A 16,327-nucleotide genomic window follows, 5' to 3' on the forward strand; every position below is an offset into this window, starting at 1 on the left:
ACTATTTTTTAGAGTTAGCAGAAGACAAAATAAGTCTTGAAAAACTACCACAGTTTTTTTTTAATGTGAGCTTGAAGAGATCTTAGGAAGAGTTGCTTTCCTCAAAAAAAAATTCAAAAAGGTATATAAAAGTAGGCAAAAAATAAAGCGGTGTTGAATAAAACAGAAGTGCAGTGATAAAGTACCAAATCCTAAGGTAATTATTGTTTTAAAATTGATTAACAGTTATTTTTGTTCGGTAAAGTTTTACAAAAAATATTGATATACTTACATAATTTATTAAAATCAATTAATTACAATGGAATTCTATATCAGTTTCCTATATGCTTTAATAAGACCTTTAATAGGAAATTATTATTTCAAGTTAGCTTGTGATTAATTTCAATTTTTTGAACGATATTTGTGTACATAAAAACTGGCGAATATAATAGTAAGAACTGTACTTGCTCCTAATAAAGTCCATTTAATTATGTCCATCATGGCAACTTTATTAAAATACATTTCTTTCAGTTTTATGATATATTCATCTGTTAACGAAACACCCTAAAACACACATTTTAATGAATAATATTTTTTATGAAATTATGCAATATTTATTACTAATTCTCACCTCTTCAATCCACAGCAGCGGTAATACTGCTCTTGGAAGATTGCTTGTTTGTTTAGCATAAGGAATTGGTCGTAGAACAACATTTAACTGAATTCTTTTTAATCCTTGTAAAGGGGTTCCTGTTTCCTAAAAATGTTTATCAGTTATATTTATAAAAATAGAAAATAGAAATTATTTACGGGTTCTACGAGCAAGAATGTACTGTGTAGATCTTCATTTGGTTTTAGTCCATCTACACCTTTAAGATATTTTTCAGCAGCCCATAAGAAATGGGGGAAAGATAATAATACATTCACTCCTGAATAATTATTGAAAATAAATATTTATGACACTTTTTTTCTTTTCCAAAAGCAACTTGCCTGTACATGGCTCCATGTCGATAACTCCATCCAAAAAGCAGGATTTTTTACCATCGATTCCTCTTGTTTTGTTTGCACAAAAGCAATCTTTCTCTTTTATGGGCGTTTTAGGTCTTAATGTTGTATTGTCAGCGGTAAATAAATACCCTTTTATGCCTTTATAAACTTGTTCTTTTGAGAATTTAATTTCGACAGATCTGCAATTATTAAATTTGTTTAAGAACAATAGAAAAATCAAAACAAAGGATAATAAAAAAAGAAAACAAAAGAATTAATACTTACTAACATAATAGATCGAAATTGTTATTTTATTTTTAGAGTTTTTAACTAATACCTGCATTTTACAAATTGGACAATTTAGTATATTTTTATAAAAAAAAAAACATGAATTTAATAAAAATACAACTTGCTTCTGAAAATTACTGGGGCCCTTAAATTTGGCTTTAAACGTTGAATCGTACGGTTTTTGCAACAAAGATACCGTCGCAAAAAACTTTTGTACTGCTTCAATTAAAAAACAAGACTTGGTTTTGTAAAAAAATATTACAAGTAGCAGCAACAAAACGTGCTGAATTGCTAAAATTAATCAAAAATGATTACTGTTCTAAATTTTATACATTGCTTGTGTTTTTTTAACTATAATTTTACATACAGGTAAACCAAAAGTAGAGCACTAAGGTTATAATTATAATCATTTTTTTTAAATCCTTGGACCGGTTGATTTTATTTTTGTAAATGACACATTTTTGCTATACTAACGACGTTATCAGTATTTTTTTTTAATGGCAACTAACATTTTACTTTACTGTTTTTGGAAATATTTTCTTTTAAAAGATAGAACAATATATACCTATTACTAAAAACACTCAACAAAATTGTTGATTGCCATTAAAAACATTAATGTTGACGTCATTACTGGCTCAATGTAGCATTTATATATATAATAAAAATTAAATCGACCTGTTTGAGGATTTTTTAATAAATGGCCTATAACAAAAATGTGAATTTTGTGTGTTACTTTTGGTTCATTCTGTATGTACATACTTCAGTGCATCTCTATATCGACTATACAAACCATAGAGGAATAAATAAACTATTTATCATTCCATGATACACCCCTACTGTTTTTCAGCCGAGTCATAAAGGATGTAAAAAAAATATTTTCGATTAAGATACTCAAAAAATTTGTGTTTCTATCTATCGAAGATTTTTTTTCTTTTAATTATTTCTAGAAACCATTAGAAATTCATTCATTGAATGTATTATTTCTGTTTTGTAAGAAAAATGTCTAATTAAAATGGTAGTAAATTATCGGTAATTTGTTTCACTACGACAGCAAGATGACCGGATTTGGGTTCATGTGAATTGTTTTAGTTTTGTGTGTTTTCGTGTTTTGATGATGTAGACGCACTATTTTGTGCCTTTTGACTCTAAATATGATCTTGGTTTGGCAATTTGGGCTTTAGTTTAGTCCACTGACGGCTAGAATAATTTCTAAAATTTGTTTCCGGTCAAATATCTCGAAAAGTCCTAGTTGTAAGAACATTCCGATTGCAGATTTGGAATTCTCGGAAAATTTTGCACCAGGCAAGTCCACTGTTCTTATGTTAATTGATTATAGGTGGTGCATTTTTTATGTCGTCCAGTTTAACACAATTGGAAATAATGTTTTCACACCTTACCTGCATATATCTGTAGAGTAGATTTGAAAAATATAATCTTTTCTAACATAAGGGGGGTATAAAGTAGCATCAGTGCCTTGAACTTTATCACAGGAAGTGGAAGTGTTTTTTTCTAAACCATGCCAGTAATCAGTATACGTCGCATTGTTCCACCTTATAATTTGACCAAGAGAATGTACATCTTTTATGCCTCTTTTTACCGTATAAATTCCATCGTCAGACTTAGATTTCTAGAAAAAAATTACGTGTTTTCAATATTCTTCGATTTTTGCACCTACATAGCCAAAAAGGGAAAATTTCAAAGAGTCATCAGGTAACTTTTCAACATTCTTTAAATTTGCTGCTATATTACATGCAAGAGTCCTCTGAACCTCGCAAGAGGAAAAGTGTCGAACACAAAATCTAACTCCATCGAAAAGAATATCTTTGACTCTAACTCGGATGAATATACTGCTCATGTTGGGAAATATATCATCCAAACACTGGGATAAACCTCCAGCCATTTGATTAAACGGTTCAGCCATTTGCAACATACTCTAGAAATTACATTTTTTTGATTAGAAACGTAAATATTTAAAAATTTTACAATAGCAGGAGCATTTAGTATTGTGATGTAATCTTCATCTGAAAAATTACCAGAGGCTTCTTGATCGAATTCAAATCGTTCTTTTTGTGTGTAAGAAATGGTATCTTCTTCTTCATTTACATCAAGAATTGTTTTTCGTCTGTACTGTCTTTAAAAAATTTAATTCATTTTTTAAGAAACATTATTTTACAAACTCACTTGTATGCGTATGGCCCTTTTTCTTTAATGACAGGTTTTGCGCCTTTGTATATCTCATCTACATTTTCTACGTTAAAGAAATATACTTTGAAAATAATGGGAAAGGGTAACTCCACAAATCGGTCATATTGTTCGTTACCTTTTATTAATTGTACGCTCTAAAAAATTTGAAACTGAAAATAATTAAATAATAATTTTAGTTACTTACCTTGTAAATTTCAGCCTTTATGCCATCGGGAAATACCTTAATTATTAACACCGCTGATAGTACTACTAAAATGCTCGAAATTATTAACGCGGTTAAAATAATTTTGGATTTTATTTGTGGCGCAAACATTTTGTGTATAACTTTAACAAATCTTGGCCAAAACTGTTCCTATATAATTAAAGATTGGTGCTAAAAAAGGTCAATTTGTTCTTAAAGTAGCTATTGTTAAATTTTTTATACCCACTTATCTATCCTTAAAACCTAAATTTTTATTTACACAAATAATTGTTTGAAAATTGTTTATAATGACATTGAATTTTGATTGTACCACTGTCCTTTATTTATTTTAACTTTTTGAATAATTCAATAAATAATTTTAGGAAGATTTTCGTACTAAAAGTAACAACGTACATGTATTTTTTATTCACTAACAGAAATTTATTACTCATAAAAAATTTTACGGTTATTTTGTGTTATCGTGTAACAAATCGTTATTCGTATTTAAAATTCACGTATAAGTACCAGGTTTATAAAAAATATTAAATAAACGATAATTATACATTTAGGAAACAAACTACATAAAATACATAAATACATCTCAAAAAAAGGAAAAGACATTTTTTTAAGTATAAAACATATACAGGGGGTCCTATCGGGTTGGTTATGACTTTTAAATGTTGAAATACATATTATCTATTACTAATGGTGGATTTACACTTCCATATTTAGGATTTATCATTTAAGATTTATTTTAAGAATTTACATTTCAGAAGATCAATTATGGTTATCATTTGACATTTAAGCTTTAGTGTTTAAGATTTAATTTAAGAGTTCCCAAGTTTTATTTTTTTACGTTAAATGATAAATAAAATTGGTAAAATCTATGACGGTCAGAACCTTGTCATTACTGACATTAATTACACTTGATAAGTAAAACTTTTATACGAGATTTACATCGGTTTATCCTTAAATAAGTACTTTTTGGTTAATTTAGAAGTATAAATTCGAAAAAATGTCTAATCCGTTAATTTTTAAATTAAATCTTAAATGATATGGAAGCATAAAACGTGATAGCTTGAACGCTCTCACACCCGTGTAAAACGCTAATTTAACCATCTTTGTCACACAATACCAATTGTTTTTTCTTGGAGATTGTTGGAAAATTTTGACGTACCAAAAGTAGAAAACGACGAAAGATGGAAATTGAGTGAAAATAAAAACAATAATTCACTCATAATTCTTCAAAGCAGTAGAGTTTTATAGAGAAAAACATGCCTGAAAGTGCATAAATTTTAAGTTAAAAAAAAAAAACTTAACAGAGAGTGCGTTGGATTTCAATCATTCAATCTGACACTTCTGACAGTGACATTTCGCGTCAATAAATTTGGGTTATATTCGTTGACGACCTTGAGAGATTGATGATCTCCACAAGTAGATTTGCTTCGCCAATAGCGACATTGTCGGGGCCTTCGCCCCCGTATATGTAGAACTCGCACTAACTGATTCGAAATTGTCGGGGGCTTCGCCCCCGAGTAGAACTCACAATGCCTGACCTTATCCGCAAATGTTCGACACTGGTTTTGCATCGTTTTCTCCGTACATTTCATATATTATTTCCGTCATCTCAAATTTGACTAGCTATTTCTAATTTACAGATTTTTTTCGTCAAACTTCCTCTGTATGGAGTTGAGTTTCAAATAACATTTTACCTTGGGTTTCATTTCATTGCATTTTATTTCATTTTAAGCAGGCTGCGTCATGATCAATGTTACACCTGAAAATATTTTCGTGCCTCGCATGCATCCATCTTTTGTACTTCTAAAGTTCTAAATCAATTTTATTACCATTCATTCGGTTCTCCAACAGACAATTTTGAAATCCGTCAGTTATCACATTTGGAAAGCGTGCTGTGTGCACATGCGCGATGTTTATACAAGGTGATTCACGAGGAATAATGAGCCTGACCAAATTCTCGATGTAACCACCATTACTTTTCGCAAGTTATTATGCGACAGGGCCGTACCCAAGGGGGGGGGGGGGGGCTTAGGGGGTTCAAACCCCCCCCTCGAAATGCTGAGCGCTTTGTTATATAGTGTTATAAGTGTTAAAAATTTAGTTTTTTTGTTATTTTAATGAGTTAATTTTAAATTTTTGTGAATTAATTTTTTATGTGTTAATTATACAGTGTTTTATTTTTATTGTTAGGTACAAATTTAAATAGTTAATAGAATATTTAATTTTAAGATAAAAGTGTTTTGAAAAATGCTATGAAAAGGAGCTACACCCCCTAAAAAAGGTACGTTTTTTAAAGGGTTTTTCCTAATATTTCAGAATAGATAAAATTACAAAATTTGGTACCTTTATTTGTACACCCAAACAAATGCCAAATAACAAAAATTTTAATCAGGGGCGTCCTAAACGGTAAAACAAATTTAATTTTTAATTTTTATGCTGTTTATGGTCTGTAACCTAAATTTTTAAACCGATTTTTACTAAAAATTCGTAAATTGTATCGGAAAAACACAAAAGACTTTTTTTTATGAAAAACTATGAAATTTTGTTGCTGAAAGTGGCAAGAAACCACAGGCAAAATAGTTAGAGTAAATTTTTACCCTAATCCCATCTAGTTTAGGAAGCACCTAATTAAAAATTTCAACATTTTATTTTTGTACTTGTTTAGGTGTATAAAAGTTATCATCTGTAGCAAATTTTGATTTTTTTTCTAAAATGATTTCGGAAATATTAAAAAAAAACATTAAAAGACACACCTCTTGCGTAGCATTTTTCGATATATGTTCATAGAAAATTTTTGTTTTAAAAATGAATATTCATCTCCTGTTTAAATTTGTAACAGTAAAAAGTATTAAAAATTTATTTTATTTTTTGTTACTTTTGTGAGTTAATTTGTATTTTTTATGTTTAATTAGGATCTCTTATTTCAATTTAAAATAAAAACGTGTACTTAGAGATTTTTGCTTTTTAATTCGTCTTCTTTAATTTCATTTTCATGGACCAACAAGAAACCCCCCCCCGAAATAAAATCCTGGTTACGGCCCTGTTATGCGACAACTGTAATGTTGGTTGCATCGAGAATTTGGCCAAACTCATTCCACGTGAATCGCCCTGTATTTCTTGAAAATACATCCCGGCAATAATTTTTAGGGGAATTTAGTAGACCTCAATTCAAACTTCGCGACTTCGAATGAAGTCGGAAGTTGTGCTTAAAAATCTTTCGAAATGGTATTTTATAGAGACAATCGAGAACAATCGAGGACGGGCATTTCTGTTTCTGCGGCCTACACTATGAGCATTCGAACTTTCGACCATTCGTGCCTCTGACCATTCGTCCTTTTGAGCATTCGCACCTCTGGCGCATTTGCACCGACCAGGCAGCAGGCGTATTTAAGTCTTATGCATTTATCTCTGTGACGCCCAAATACTGTTTATGTCACCCTTTTGCCTTTTTTAAATCACCTGCAACGTTTTATCACCGTATTACCGAGGTTTTCGTTTGATTTTCTTGAAGAGTGTGTTCTATGTGTGAAACACATTGACACAAAATGTCAACAACTGTCAGAAGTGTCAGATTGAATGATTAAAATGCAACGCATTCTTGGTTAAGGTTTTTTTAAACGTAAAGTTTAGGCACTTTTTGAGCCATGAAAGTTTCGCGATCGATAGTTTTTTTTATTATATTTTCGTTTTTTATCCCTGCTTAGTCTCCGCATTTTACCGTTTTCCATTTTTAGCATGTCCAAAAATTTTCAACAAAAACAATTGCTATCTCGAGACAAAGATGGTTAAATTAACGTTTTACACAGGTGTGAGAGCGTTCAAGCTATGACGTTTTAGTAATAGATAATTCTTTGTCTTAGTGACGTTGTTAGTGTTCAAATTATGTGTTTTTTGATTAATTTCATTAATTTGTTATAGTGATTGTTAAGTAGTGTTGAAATTGAGTAGTTGAAGATGCCACGGAGAAAACGATTCCACTTCGTTTCTCAAAAAGGAATTGACAGCAAGGGTCGCCCTGTCCGCAAAAGGCGACGTGAGAAGGCCAATAGCAATGAAACGTCGTCGAAGACAACTCTTTCAACAACTTCCATTCAAACAACTGTTGAAAGCGAGAGACAGGTAAGAAAGTAACTTTTTTTTTGAAATCGATTTGCTCTCTGTAAGAAATTGACTTATGCGCAATAATAATAAATAAATGATGCTTTTCCCTGTACTTCATACAAATATACATTTAAGTACTGTGCGATCAAAAAAATAAATTAATTAAAGTAGGCGGTGATTAAAGTCCTTCAGATGGCAATCCTGATTTTTGACATCAAATGTCAGCGGAAACTTTGACAAGTTTGCGTTTTATTCCTTTTGAGTGAAATAATGTTCACTTTAGAGCAGAAAATTTTTATTGCTGTATGGTGAATGGTCACTTTTACTTTCAATTTGTGTGGAAAATTTCCAGCTGAGATTACCAGCTAATGTATTGCCAACTGCTCTAATTTATTTTTTTTTTGATCGCACGGTATAACATTGAAAAACCGAAACATCTTTCTTTCCTTGCTAAATATGGCGACACGAAAGTAACTTGTTTTTTTTTCTTTATTTGACAGGGTTGCCAATACACTCTGGCGCCAAATTTGAAACCAACATTTATTTATTTATTATACATATTTTACGTATTTTTTTATAATTGATGGCATTTGAATTTACTTTTCATAAATAATTTCTTTTAAATTTTTAATTATTTTGAGAAAATTTTTTGGTGATGACTGAATTTAGAATTTAGCTTGAAATAAAATATAAATTATTAAAAAAAACATAAAATAATTTTTTTTTTAATTGAAAGGCCGAAGCATCTTTCCTTGCTTAACATGGCAATGCGAGGGTAGCTTGATCTTTTTTCTTAATTAAGACAAGGTGGCTATCACTTTCTGGCGCCAAAAAATCAATTTACTTTTCATAAAAAATAAATATGTTTAACTACTAGGTTATGCAGAAACAGATTTTAAAGAATTTTTAGTAACATTTTGGAAATTTGACGTACAACTCCTCACTATTGTTAAATTGTTGTTAATCAGAAGCGTACTCTATTGATATTCTTTAAAAATCGGAGTCAGAATTGCCAATTGTGGATCGCTTTGTATTTACTTACTTGGTGATGACCTTAATACACATTTATCTTTACATAAATTATTATTATACAAATTAGATAATTAGAACATTAATATAGCGAGTGAGTAAAATGTATGGAACCAAGCGTTTTTTGCATAAACTAATTACTTTACGAAAAAAATAATTAGTGCAGTGTAAACTATAAAAACATGATCGGCTTTCAAGAATAGTAGAACAGCTGGTCTGTTTTTTGTGTAGGTACTTATTGGTGGTGTCGGACGGATTATTATTTTGTGGCACTAGAGAAAACAATGTGTATTTTTTATTCATGAATAGAAATTTGTGGTTACCTAATTAATAAAAATTTTATGAATAATTAATAATTACATTTGATTTTTTTATACAGGCTGATTTTTAAAAAGTATAGAATTTTCCATGGTATAGTATATTTTGGACTACATACACTGTGCCAATTTTAAAACTTGCAATGGGCAATATCGATCATCTGAAAAAGTTATTGAGAATCACTCAGAACCGTTTTGGTAGTTCCTAGGGGGAACCTAAATGGCATGGTAAGTGACGCACCTCCACCCACCCTTGGATATAATGAAAAAAATGAAAATTTAAAGTCTTTGTCTTGTAATAATTGGACTTTTAACTTTTTCAGTTCTAGAGATATCGCCGATTGCAAGTTTTAAAATTGACACCTTGTATATTCAACTTTCTACTTTTAAATAAGGACCCAATATTTTTTTTCTAATTTAGAAAATTTTATTTTTCTTGGTACAGACGTACAGGGTGACCCAGGAGTGCGTGCAAGCTCATTAACTTTTTTTCTGTGCAAGCTTTCGACTTGATTGTTTTTCTAAACGATAAGTCTGACAATAAGGCACATTTTAAAAATATTTCATATGGATGTGTCCCAAAATAAGATACACAACTAAGTTCTGTTTTTTAAATAAAAACCCCCCATTTTTGTTACATTTTTGGATTCGCCACTAAGTTGTGGATATAACGCATTCGGTTTATTAGACTTATCTACAATAGTTTTAGACTTATGTCAATTTATGTGTCAAAATAGCGTCAGGCATAGACCCACAGAAAAATTGATAACTTCAGAACTATTCAAGATAACTTAACAATTTTTTCAGTCGATTCCATAAGCTTCAGTCGTGGACATCTTTTGAGATACAGTCGAACTCGGAGTCGATGTTCCATCGTCTACTACGATTTTTAAAACATGACAAATTATAATAACTCATTTTTTTTCAAATGCAACACCCCATATTTTACTGCATCATTGCATTTTGTTTTTATGGGCTTGTTGGCGAAATATGGTTTGTGGGGCTATTAGACGTGACGTCACAGACGCGACTGTACTGCAGCTAAACATACAGTGTTGCCAGTTGTGATACTAGAGTACCAAATTGATACTAGATTTTTTTTACTAGATATTTATATTTACTTGTAAACAAATAATAATTTATATTCTCAGCCAAATACACATTATGTGAATGTTAATATTTTTTATTTTGTTTTGGTACGACCTATCCACTCCTGTCGTTTGCAACATTCTGGCAATGCTGTAAACATATTTTGAAAGTACACAGAAAGTGAGGTTAGAACAGATTAAATTACAGAAATGTTGACTACAATTGTTAAGACCATTACGAAACGACACACATTTTTCATAGCAACTATTTCCTTAGAAACAATCTCCCTTCACGTCCAGGATTCAAGAAATAAACTTTTATTTGTTTAGCTTCAAAGGTACAGTCACGTACCTTGCTGACGTCACACTAATAGCGCGTATTGTCCACTCAATCTCAAACCAAATGGCGCTGATGCGTCTCACTCGCCATTTCTTTGTTCATTACTTTACTAAAATAGCTATTAGTACATATCACTATTACTGTTTGTGACAAAAAAAACTTTTGACAACACTGAATACGTGGTGACGTCACGCAGCCATTTTTGTTGGATCAGCGTGTATCCAAACAAACCTTCTTCGCCATTTTTAGATTCAGTGGTTTCAGGATTTTTTTGACTTAATTTGTTAAGTGTAAGTTTAAAAACAATATATTAGCGTTTTAAGTGTGTGTGTGAATAGGACCTAGATTATTGTAATATTTTTTGTGCGAATTTCGGTAAGTTTTTAGATCTAAACATGCTCTTGTTTTCTAACCTCACTTTTTACACACCGATTTTAGACTTTAATTTATGAATTAATATTCATAATGGGAATGTGCTGGGTTGCGAATTGCAAACACTACAATGTGCGTGATACATGTAGATTTTTCCGATTTCCAAAAGCTCAAAATGAAAGGACTAGATGGATTCATTTGTTAAGGTAAAATTATGTTATTCTTTTAGGAATGTGCATTTTTGTTGTATTGTTTTTTTCAGGAGAGACGTTGAGCCAGGCCCAGGCGCTTTTGTATGCAGCTGCCACTTTCGGGGTGGTAAGAAAGAGAATGGTCCAGAAATATTTTTGCATAACATCGAAAAAAGAATGGACTTTCCATCCTTAGCAGGAGAAACAGGAAAACGCAGACAACTTTCAGCAGTGTCTGCATCTTCAGTTGCAATGTCAAGGTTTGTTCTATTCCACCACTTTTTAGAAGCCATTTATTAAAATTTATTTCTTTATAGTAATGAACTACAGCAGCCTGCAATGGATGAGGCAGAAGTTGCGGGCCTAACGACATCGATGGAAACTACTGACATTCAACCAGGATCATCCACTTCAACTACATCAAAATTATCTACTTTTACTGCAGGTCTAGACGCAAGGATATACTTTTTGGAAAAAGAAGTGGAAGAACCAAAGAAATTAAAGAAAATTAAGTATGTATATGGAAGTAAGATTTACCAATAAAGATGTTCATATATTTTTAACGATAAACTTATACAAGGTGATTCACGAGGAATAATGAGCCTGACCAAATTCTCGATGCAACCACCATTACTTTTCGCAAGTTATTTTGCGACAACTGTAATGTTGGTTGCATCGAGAATTTGATCAGGCTCATTATTCCTCGTGAATCACCCTGTAGTTCTATATACGGGTTTTAAATCTTTATTTAATTTAATTAAAGATATTAGAATTAATTTTTATTTAGGCTGAACAGTCGCAAGTTTCATAAGACCAGTCTTGTAGCCACAACTTCAAGTTTGAAAAATGAGTGGCGTAGCCACGAGTTATTTCAAAGAATGAGTGCTTCAAGTTGTTTTCTTAAAAGTAAACAACTTTTCGGTTGGAAAACAGCTAAATTTTTTTGATGGAGTCCTGTTTTTAAGGTACCAAATATCCTGGTTCAGAAGTAACATTTTACATAGGTACTATTCGTTTTAAAGATTTTTTACTTTCATCGATTTAGGTATTATTGTGACGATTGGTAATGTCAATTTTAAAAGTCAAAATTTGATCTAGTCGCCTTTTGATTATTAAGACACCGCACATGAAGACGTCGCTTTAGTATGTACACTGTACAGTGGCGGACACGGAATTTTGGACATCAAATTTATGTCAGTTCAAAAAATGTCATTGTAAGCCACGCTTTATTGTCATTATGATTGACGTTTGAAACGAAAATTTAAAAGTTTTAGTTCAAATTTATTTTTGGCGTCGATTTTCCGATACAATAATGCAAACAATACGTGTTTTTATAATATAATTTCAATAAATTATTTTGATTTGTGATCATTTTTTCTCTAGCTATAAGGATAAAAATTACAAAAAACGAAAGTGAGGTTAGTTGCCTAAGGCCCGTTTTACATTTTTATGTCAGTCGAATGACAAATCGTCCAAATTTCCGTGTGCTCCAGTGTATGTCTATTAGAAAATTAATATGGAGGCAAATTACAAAAATATTATTTTAACATGTTTTATAATTATGAGATCTTGTAATGGAATGATTTAACAAAAATGGCGGCGTGACGTCACACCAGTAGCTCATATTGGCTACACTGAATAACTATAGCCCTAGCGGATAAAATCCAAACTATAATTGTGACGTCACTATCGGGATGACAAACAAAAAAAATGGCGGCGTGACGTCACACCAGTAGCTCGTATTGACAAGACTAAGGCACTATATGCTGTCATAAACAGAGGTACTGCCATCATATGTTTTTGACACTGACAGCGGCTTTTTGACCTTGAAAAAAATCATGTCAATTTCACAAATTTATATCGCAAAATTTAAAAAAACTCACTAAAACTTGTATTGCGCACTGCAACTCAAAGATAAAACTCTTTAATTTGCCTCAATTTAGATGAAATAATATTATAAACATGGAAAATAGTTCAAACATTTCAATGCATAGAAACTCAAAACTCTTTAAGGTATGTGGCTAAAAAGATTAAAGAAGACAGATAGATTCAAAGATATAGGAGAGTATACGAATATGCTCTTATGTATTAGTATTACATAGTTTACCTTTTTCATTCGTAACTCCTTTCCTTCAGAAACATTTTTGCAGTATTTATAAAAAAAAAAAAACAGAATTATGTGTATTTACATCTTAGCGCAACACCGCATCTAAATTCAGAAAACCTTTGCCCAAAAATTCTTGAAAGTTATTTACAAGCCACCACGCACAGGCTTTGTGAACTGGGCCATACTCATCTTTATCTACATTACCATTACTACACTTTGCCACTTTTGCCTATATTTGACCAACCTGTGAGACGTTTCTGAACTATTTCTTTGTTGTTTCGATGTATAAAAGTATGTAATATGAATTGTTCAACCCAGGTTTTTTATTTATAAAATGTTTCCGGAGAGTTCCCGCCGAAATTGGCACTTATGACATTTAATGTTGACGTAATTTTTCAAGGTCAAAAAGCCGCTGTCAGTGTCAAAAACATATGATGGCAGTACCTCTGTCTATGACAGCATTTAGTACCTTAGGCAAGACTAAATTACTATAGCCCTAGCGGATAAAATCCAAACTATAATTGTGACGTCACTATCGGGATGCCTTTGACATTTTAATCGTTAAACGTGTGTTTTCTCTTCTATTTTGGCTATACATATAAACGCGAAAATGTCTAGAAGCAATGAAAATTGTTGTGTGCCCAACTGCCGGTCGGTCAGAAAAGAGAATCCGAATATAATGTACCATCAATTTCCTAAACCCGAACAAAAAATAAAGTTTATAAATGATCGTGGAATAGAAGAAGAGTGTAATCGTCGAAATTTATGGATATCAAAACTACGAATAGGGAAGCCAGTGTCCACGTCAATGAAAGTTTGCTCTTTACATTTCACAGAAGACGATTATGAAAAATCAGGTTGAGAATTTTTTCCTTCAAAGTTTATTCCAATAATAACTTTTTGTATATTTCAGGTTGGGCAACGATAAAACATTTAAAACGGTCGTCTGTTCCGTCGCAGTGTTTACCGTTTTCAAGTCATTCTCGTTCTGAAAATAATCAAAAATTGAAAAGGATAAAAACCGTTATTTCTTGTCAAGTGAACCAAAATAATGAAGATGTGGCATTTGAGGGACTGTTAATGTTAGCGTCAAACCCTATTTCATCTCCACTATTAGAAGGAAGGTTCACACATGTGACTGCTTGTAAAAATAAAAAGGAAGAACAAACTGACACAAGTGAACTCCGATCGGTAAGAGATTTTGGAGTACAAATTAACCCCCAAAAAAACTTCAATCCACAAAATATAATTTACTTAACGGTAATTAGTCAACAAAAGTGGACCCTAAAGACACCAAAATGAAAATGTAAAGATAACGTTATTATTACCTAATAAGGTAAATTGTCATATTTGTGAGTGCTTGTGACGGTAGACGTGTGTGTATGGTAAGTTGAAATTTCACTGGAAAATTTACGTACATTTATGGTTTGGTTTATTATAATAAAAAAATAATAAAATTAACTTTTCAGGTTGGAGTAGGAGAAAATGTTTAACATCAACCGCCATTCCTTCAAAATAGAAGAAAAGAACGAAGAGACTATATGTAATAAAAGATAAATACTAAATTTAGGCGGTAACTTGCCTATTTTTGAAGTTTCAGTAGTATTCAGACTGAAGAATTTAAAAAGAGATTAGTGAATATGGAGGAAATGATTACATCTACTGGTTTTGTTGACTGAATCACAATTAAATACTTTTGGTTATTAATGATATTTCTGTTTTTTTTTTTATGAAATTAAAGCTTGCTTTACCCTATGTAATGGTTTTAATTTTATTTGCCGTTTCTTCACAAACTTTTTTTAAATTTGATGAAATAAAAGATATTAGGATTAGTTTTTCTTTTCAACTAAAACCTTCATGTTTCTTGTGACCTACAGTCGCGGTTCCTATAGTTTTTACACAAAGTACATGTTAATAGATGTTATCTAATTATATTTAGTTTTAATTGGGTACTTATTTTTTTTATTTTTCCAATAGGAAGCACCAGAAGTTATGTATGAAATGCATTGTGAACAAGAAAAAAGGTCATCAGCTGAAACACCTGAAATAACAACACCAGAATTAGCAATGGACAGGACTATTAAAACAGAAGTGGAGTCTGATTATGAGACAGATGGTTGTATAAAAACTGAATCATTCTTTGAAGCGGAAGATGATCCTTTAATTGAAGTAAAAACTGAAATATTAGGTAGGTATGTAGGAGTTTTGACATTCTAAAGACAATTTAAATGTTTCAGATATAAAAACAGAATTGGAATCGTCACAGCCACGTTTTATTTCGAGGGCAACTTCCGTTTCGCCAGATCATATGCATGGAAGTAGGAATTTAATCAATGAACAGATTAATAAACATAAAAATAGGATTAAAGTTCTTGAGCAGATCCGACTACGCCAATCCAAGAAGATCAAAGAGCTAGAAAATTTATTGCAATATTATACAAATAAATAAATATGAAAAAGAACATTTGGTGTTGAGAGGAAAGACTGTCTAAATTTTAGACCAGTACCAAGTAACGAGCCTTTTGGCCTTTGTCTGCCACATCAAGATGTTTAGCAGTTGTTATATTTTTAAATACATACATTATTTTATTCATTATTTTTATTTATATTGTATGTAATCATTGACATTTTCCTATAGACTGCGTTGGAGGGTGTTATGCAATGAAGTAAAGTTTGCACTGTGACTATTTATTTCTGTTAGAAAAATAATTTTCCAAGTTTTTTTTGCTATAGGCTATTAAAAGAGGAAACAAGGAAGCTGTATCCTAAATTGTAACTCTGTTCAATCTTATTTGTGGCTTTTATTGGCAAAATTTTTGTCCCTTTACTAAATAATTGTAAAAAACCATATACAAGATCATCAGTATCCTTAAATAGATATAAAAAAATGACAAATGTCAAAAAATAAATGTCAAACTTTTTTGACAGATAGAATGTTTTTAACATTTTTTTCATGTACCTACTTATACCGTACGATCAAAAAAAATAAATTAAAGTAGGCGATGATTGAAGTCCTTCAGATGACAATCCTGATTTTTGACATCAAATGTCAGCGGAAACTTTGACAAGTTTGCGTTTTAGTCCTTTGGAGTGAAATAATGTTCACTTTAGAGTGGAAAATTTT

General features: G+C 31.2%; 2 protein-coding genes across 3 annotated transcripts; one reads left to right on the top strand and one right to left on the bottom strand.

Annotated features, from left to right (window-relative positions):
• Positions 1-264: 264 nt before the first annotated feature.
• On the bottom strand, positions 265-3,966 carry LOC123007451 (sensory neuron membrane protein 2-like). Its single transcript, XM_044402763.1, has 10 exons — positions 3,888-3,966; positions 3,644-3,832; positions 3,436-3,593; positions 3,238-3,385; positions 2,930-3,187; positions 2,652-2,881; positions 970-1,166; positions 790-908; positions 611-736; positions 265-543 (listed from the first exon to the last, which is right to left on the bottom strand). The coding sequence occupies exons 2-10, from the start codon at positions 3,770-3,772 to the stop codon at positions 382-384; spliced, it is 1,527 nt and encodes a 508-aa protein (XP_044258698.1). The 5' UTR covers positions 3,773-3,832; positions 3,888-3,966; the 3' UTR covers positions 265-381.
• A 3,051-nt stretch (positions 3,967-7,017) lies between these two features.
• Positions 7,018-15,805, top strand: LOC123007480. Of its 2 annotated transcripts, none has more exons than XM_044402801.1 (10): positions 7,018-7,525; positions 7,577-7,777; positions 9,913-10,908; positions 10,972-11,111; positions 11,168-11,356; positions 11,414-11,608; positions 13,822-14,060; positions 14,117-14,394; positions 15,181-15,391; positions 15,441-15,805. In XM_044402801.1, the coding sequence occupies exons 4-10, from the start codon at positions 10,999-11,001 to the stop codon at positions 15,650-15,652; spliced, it is 1,437 nt and encodes a 478-aa protein (XP_044258736.1). In that variant the 5' UTR covers positions 7,018-7,525; positions 7,577-7,777; positions 9,913-10,908; positions 10,972-10,998; the 3' UTR covers positions 15,653-15,805. The 2 variants fall into 2 exon arrangements, with proteins under 2 accessions (XP_044258736.1, XP_044258746.1); XM_044402811.1 differs by having other exon boundaries at positions 7,018-7,464.
• Positions 15,806-16,327: the final 522 nt, after the last annotated feature.

The sequence above is a fragment of the Tribolium madens genome, unplaced genomic scaffold (genome assembly GCF_015345945.1).
Source record: "Tribolium madens isolate multiple individuals breed KSU strain unplaced genomic scaffold, Tmad_KSU_1.1 Scaffold_11;HRSCAF=98;Tcas5.2_LG3b, whole genome shotgun sequence".
NCBI classification, from domain to species: domain Eukaryota; kingdom Metazoa; phylum Arthropoda; class Insecta; order Coleoptera; family Tenebrionidae; genus Tribolium; species Tribolium madens.

Excerpts from the sequence above, each read along its gene's own strand:
- LOC123007451 (XM_044402763.1), bottom strand. The coding sequence starts at position 3,772 with ATGTTTGCGCCACAAATAAAATCCAAAATTATTTTAACCGCGTTAATA. Across the intron at positions 3,594-3,643 it reads TAAAGGCTGAAATTTACAAG|AGCGTACAATTAATAAAAGG; the intron begins GTAAGTAACTAA and ends CAAATTTTTTAG. Across the intron at positions 909-969 it reads CGACATGGAGCCATGTACAG|GAGTGAATGTATTATTATCT; the intron begins GCAAGTTGCTTT and ends ATAATTATTCAG.
- LOC123007480 (XM_044402801.1), top strand. The coding sequence starts at position 10,999 with ATGGGAATGTGCTGGGTTGCGAATTGCAAACACTACAATGTGCGTGAT. Across the intron at positions 14,395-15,180 it reads ACACAAGTGAACTCCGATCG|GAAGCACCAGAAGTTATGTA; the intron begins GTAAGAGATTTT and ends TTTTTCCAATAG. Across the intron at positions 15,392-15,440 it reads AGTAAAAACTGAAATATTAG|ATATAAAAACAGAATTGGAA; the intron begins GTAGGTATGTAG and ends TAAATGTTTCAG.